This window comes from Gavialis gangeticus, unplaced genomic scaffold, assembly GCF_001723915.1.
Source record: "Gavialis gangeticus isolate Ggan-Ray unplaced genomic scaffold, GavGan_comp1, whole genome shotgun sequence".
Taxonomy (NCBI): domain Eukaryota; kingdom Metazoa; phylum Chordata; order Crocodylia; family Gavialidae; genus Gavialis; species Gavialis gangeticus.
In genome coordinates this window covers 6,471,216-6,476,655 of record NW_017729004.1, presented here as the reverse complement: position 1 = coordinate 6,476,655, position 5,440 = coordinate 6,471,216, and the positions used below count along the sequence as shown (strand labels likewise).

Sequence of the window (5,440 nt, the reverse complement as noted above, 5' to 3'; positions counted from 1 at the left end):
GCTGTTTTCCTGAGGTGGGATCTCTGCACCCGCCACAGGTGTCAGTGGAGTTGACAGCAACAGAGGGTTTGCCCAGGCCACGGATCCCTTGTGCCAGCGTCACCGTGTATCATGTTGTCTCCAGTGCATGGCTGACAAGGGTTGATTTTGCCCAGTCCCTGGACTCTTCCCCTACCTGCCTTCCCAGCCCCCTTGTCCAACTCTGAATTTTGTACCCCTCTGTGCTGCTGCCTGTGCCTTGGTGCGCTCATCCTCTTGCCAAGCAAGCCCCGCTCTCTGCATGCTTCTGGAGCTGATCGTTTTGCATTGTCCTGGTGCGCAGCAGGAGAAGGATGCTGAGGGGAGAGAAGCACGGGATCTCTTGGGAAGTTACTTTGGCACCTTCTTCCGTCACCTGCCGTGATGCACGTGGACCAGGCCTGCACCGCATTCCTGCTGCTTCATGTTGGGATCTCTCCGCTGGGCTCCGAACGGCTCGAGCAAGGAGTGGCCTGGTGGTAGGGAGCCCAGGCAAGCTGCTAGGACTAAAAGGCTGACAACAAGCTCTTGAGACAGGACTCAGGAGCAGCATCGGGGACGGCACCAGCACCGGCACGCAGCGATCCTAGCATTACAGACTAATCCCATGGACGCATTTTGAGCCCAGCTCAGACAGACTAGACAGTCGGACCCAGCCTCCGTGATGCTGCGTGCAAACCTGCAGTATTCAACACCATTTTAGAAGAAGATGCTCGTTGCTGCTGGCCCCTTCTGCACCCCTGGCTCACAGCGCACTGCTTTTGCAGTGTTCTTGCAAGCTCACGACAGTTGTCATTTGTCATGATGGTTGTTAGCATTATGGGCCAATCAATCAAAGCCTCGGAGGGAAGCCATTTCGTCAGATTAAATTTAAAAAAAAAAAACCCAAAAAAGCCCTGTGACAGCAGCAGAATGAGAGTCGCTTGCCTGTCTAATCCTCAGCTGCAGCTGCCAGGACTGGAGTGGGGAAGTGGCTTAGAGCAAGCTTGAAAGAGAGCTGACAATCTCCGATCACCCAGCGCCGCGCATTGCGGTGCCTTGGGGAACACGATTTCTCTGGCGAGGGGCATTACAATCCGATTAAGTGTTCAACTCGAAGAACAAAAGGGATGATTTGTCTCTGCAGCTTTTGTTTAAAAGGCATCTCTGCGGGGTCAGTTTAGGGCCAGGCCTTGGGTTTGGTGAAAAAACAAAATGAGGGGTCTTGTGCCTGCCTCTGAAGCATCTCCTCCTGGCTGCCAGGTCCCTGGCAAGGACAGGCCAGCGGTCTGAAGAGCTGGCTGCAAATCAAAATGACACTTCTGCAGAAATTTCCAGTTTTGACCTTAGCTTTTCAGAACAAAACATGAGATTTGGCTCTGCATGACAAGCACAGAGACAATAACGGCATTTGGAAACGTTAAGCCATCTTGCTGCTGGTTCCCCTTAAGCTTGGGTTCACGTGAGCTGCTGTGAGGCCTCGTGGAGATCACCTGCGCCCATATTTTCTCCTTTGGGAAACCCCAGTTCCCCAAATGCATTCAACCTCCTGTGAAGCAGTGGGGTAGCTCAGGCAGGCTTTGGATCAGGCTTCATGGTGTGCGTGTGCACATCACCACGCGTGAAAGTGAGCGGGCAGTCACCGCTTCTGTCGGACCTAACTTTGGTCCCCGCGTTGTGATGGCATCGCTAATCCTCATCTGGGACTGGGCAACTGGTCCGCAGCTAATCAGGATGCAAGTGCCATCAAGGCTGAGGACAAAAGGGGAACCAGGGAAGCAGTCGGGGGGTGTCCGTCCGGCAGAAAGGCGGTCAGATGGAGGACCTTCAGGCCAGCCAGTATTTTATCACCCCAACGAAGGGGGTTTAACGTGCGCAAAAGGACTTGAGAGACACGGCGGTCCCATGCAGAGCTGGGCCATGCTCCCCACTGACTCACGGATTTAAAACACCATTTGCAACCAGTTTTGGGGGCTCCCCTGCTTCAGCTCCACTGAAGCCGTATGTTTTCAGGGACAACCGCTTGACCCAACACCAAACGGCAACCCTCCAAAACGGCCAGCCCCTGTTCTCACCTCCATGCTGGCAAAAGGCGCTCTCTGGAAAAACTTCTGCACCCACAGCTCAAAATTGAGGCCGAAGCAGTTGCAGACGGACCAGATGTACACGATCTCGCAGGGGCCCAGCCAAAGGGTGGTGATGGCGAAGGTGGAGATGGTGGCCAGCAGCTCCTTCACGATGTTGTTGTGGTCTTCTCCAATGTGGTCGTACACGTACCTAGGAGGGGCAGTGGCGATGGTTTGAGCGGTGATGGGGAACCCCGTGAGCTCCCCCAAACAGGGTGGCGCTGGAGGCTGCCGGCGAGCTAGGAAAGAGGGCCTTGCTCAAAGGTCTGAGCAATGAACGGATCAGCCTTCTCGCTACAGCTCGGCCGATGCACGTGGTTTTACGCTGCTCTCAGCCTGCAGCTGAATTGGGAGTCGAGGTTGCAGTGAACGGGGCAAAGTGCAGAGGGGCTTAAGCAGACTGGAGTTAACTGGGCTGCCCGTGCGTGTGCCCAGGCACTCGGGGGCCAGATCTGATTCCCTTGGTGGGTGTGCACTGCAGACAGCCCTCTGGCTGTGCCAGGCAGGCAGGTTTGGAAAGGTGTGCAGGGGATGTGCCCAGCAGAGACCGGCTCTATGGAGGACCCAAAGGTATGATGGAGATTTAGGAGCGTGGCCGGACTGGAATCGCTCTGCAGCCGCTCCAGCCCCTTTCCCTCAAGCCAAGACCAGGGGACCTACTTCATGTGCAGGGGATGGAGCTGTCTTCCTAGCCCTGGCAACCTCTCCAACTACCCAGTCAGAGGTGGTTCTGGGGTGAGGTTTTCTCCCTGTCTCTTGCTGAAGCTCTTCCACTTTGAATGCAATAATTCAATATTGACTGGGCCAGAGACAGAGGTGTGGGCAATGCAACAGCCTTCTTGGTTTTGCTGGCGAGAGGGGAGAACTGGGCTCTGCTGTGAATGATGCTTAGTGGGTTTTTTTGCCCCCTCCCAGGCTGGTGACCTGATTCAGGAAGGAGAGCTGTGGAGCAAGAGGCCCCGGTCCCTCGTGCCGAGTGCTGGCCTCCGAGGACGCTTACCTGCACAGCCAGTCGTTGATCCCTCTGTCAAAGTGCCTGCAACACAGATAGGCAAAACCGAGACAGTAGTGTTACGGAGGGGAGCCCTGAACATTTGCATTTCAGTAAATAGCTGCTCCGGGAAGGGCTCCTGCTTGCACCTGTTTACACTGGCGTGACTGGACTGACTTACTCCTGCTTAGGTCACCCAGGTGCTCTCATGGGCTCAAAGCACTGGTGTGCACTCGAGCCATCTACCACGCCATCCGATTTTGCAGACGTTTTGCCCTTAGCTTTTCCCATGCAACTCCCTTCTTTCTCCACCCAAAGCTAAGGCGTCGCATGAAGACTTGGCATTGGCAGGACCAAGGCTCTGGGCCCCTTGCTTGCAGTGCTGTGAATAGGAGTATAAGGGGTACATTTGATATATGTGACCTGGAAAAATGGAGGTGACCCTGTGAATGAATGGGCCTGATGCAATCCTGTTGTCCTAAGGGGACTGTCGTGGACGCCAGAGAAAGGGAAGAGGTGCTAGGTCACTGAATCAATCTCCTTTATGCTGTCTTGTGTCAATGGGATTTTCACCTCTTCCTTTCGAGGCAGCGGGGCAATTCCACAGGACAAAACACCTTGTTATGTGGACGTTGTTAGTGACATTCAGCCTGAACTCCCCTTTCCTTACACTCATTAAGCTCCTCAATGCCCAACTCAATGCCCCTTTTCGGAAGTCCCCCATTGCATGGCACACAACCATTTCCTTCTCCCACATTTGCTATCACTTGAGGGGGGGGTCAAGGGCCAGATTCTCAGTGGATGTAAATCAGTTTATTAGCACAGGTTGCAATGCCAGCTTACACCAGCTGGGCTTGTGTCCGTATCTATCTGGGTTTTTATATCGATGCCCTTCAACATGCCGTGTGAGTACTCTCCATTACCAGCTCGCCCAGGAAGAGCTATGGATTATTTGGCCCTTTGCTTGCAAGCAGGAAAAGAAGGCAAAGTCTTGTCCCTTTCCCACACCTTCTCTTTGGACGGAGCGCGTTGCTTTCTAGGCGCCTCTGTTCCTGAACATTTTCAGGGCACTCACGTTTCTGCAAAGACGTAGAGCATGGTGATGCATTTCGGAGGCTTCGGTGGGTCCAAGTGGTCCAACCTGGAAATGGTGTTGATCACGCCAAACATCACCGCAGCCTTCACCCAGTCATACACCAGGTTGGAGTAGGCCAGACCAGCTGTGTGGGCGTATCGCACGTGGGGGAAAAAAAGAACAGCCTGATTAGATGTAGGACAATCCTAACACGGTGCCACATTAACACTAATCCTCTGGGGAAAGCGGGAGGGCTGATGTGGGAAAGCGTGAGAGACACTTGCAACCTGCTTTTGTTCCAGTGGGGAACAACTTAAAGATTTTGAAATTGTCTGCAAAGGGAAATACTGAAAAAAAAAAAAATCATTGCTAAATGTTTTGTTTTGACAGTATTGAAACATTTTGGTTCAGCTAAAACTTGTAATTGCGTTTTAAAGCTTATAAAGGGGACGGTGACAAATGAGGATTATAAAGAGGATGGGACTAAACTTCTTTGCAGCTGTCCAGGCAGGGAGTGATGGTCTTACATTTCCACAAAGGGCATTTCAGTTGGCTGTTAGGAAGACCTCTCTCACTCTGAGGTTGCTATGAAATCTCCATCCTTCAAAGTTTTTAAAGCCATGTTAAGAAAAAAACCCACTTGACAGGGCTGAGAGGATCTTGTCTTGAGCCAGGGGTTATGACAATATATTCATGGTGATTTGATAGAACTGTGATTTCAGAACAGAAATATTGAAGCATATCAACCTGAAAAGGTTGAAATGGGCTCTTTCGATATGGTCCAAACTTGTTTTTTTGGTATTCTTATGAACTGAAATTTTGGTGAGATTGACCCAGTTTTATGGAGCAGGTTGATGTAGCTAGAACTGCATATGCTGCATCTAGCTTTGCCTGACCAGCCGCAGTTACTACGCGGTGGCTGCGTTTTCTTCCAGCAATGGGACCAGCTGGAGATGTTCTTGGTCTATTAACTCTTTCAGCAGGGACTGGGCCCTGTTTCAGCTATGGGTGTCCTAGGTGGTGTTGCAACACATACACACTAATAGGTTTATAACGCTTCTTCTTCTCTTGCACTAACAAACCTAGAAGAGGGACTTGCATTTTTAGCTTGTGGTTTCAATTCTAGCATGTGCTGCACCTAGGACATCACTACGAGTGCATGATAGTGGCAAGTGCCCGCTTTCTCGCACTGCTATGAATGCTTAGGCCATGAATAGTACTCTGATTGAGTTTTCAAGTTGGCTTATTATC

The 5,440-nt window shown here is 51.8% G+C and overlaps 1 protein-coding gene across 1 annotated transcript in view; it reads right to left on the bottom strand.

Annotated features, from left to right (window-relative positions):
* The window catches only part of HHATL (hedgehog acyltransferase-like), a 43,889-nt gene that overhangs the window by 2,905 nt on the left and 35,544 nt on the right, over window positions 1-5,440 (bottom strand). Inside the window, exons 7-9 of the mRNA XM_019507927.1 lie at window positions 4,190-4,374; window positions 3,124-3,159; window positions 2,073-2,274 (exon numbers count right to left, since the gene is read on the bottom strand). Of these exons, the coding sequence (XP_019363472.1) occupies window positions 2,073-2,274; window positions 3,124-3,159; window positions 4,190-4,374 (423 nt within the window). The remainder of the gene's footprint in view (window positions 1-2,072; window positions 2,275-3,123; window positions 3,160-4,189; window positions 4,375-5,440) is intronic.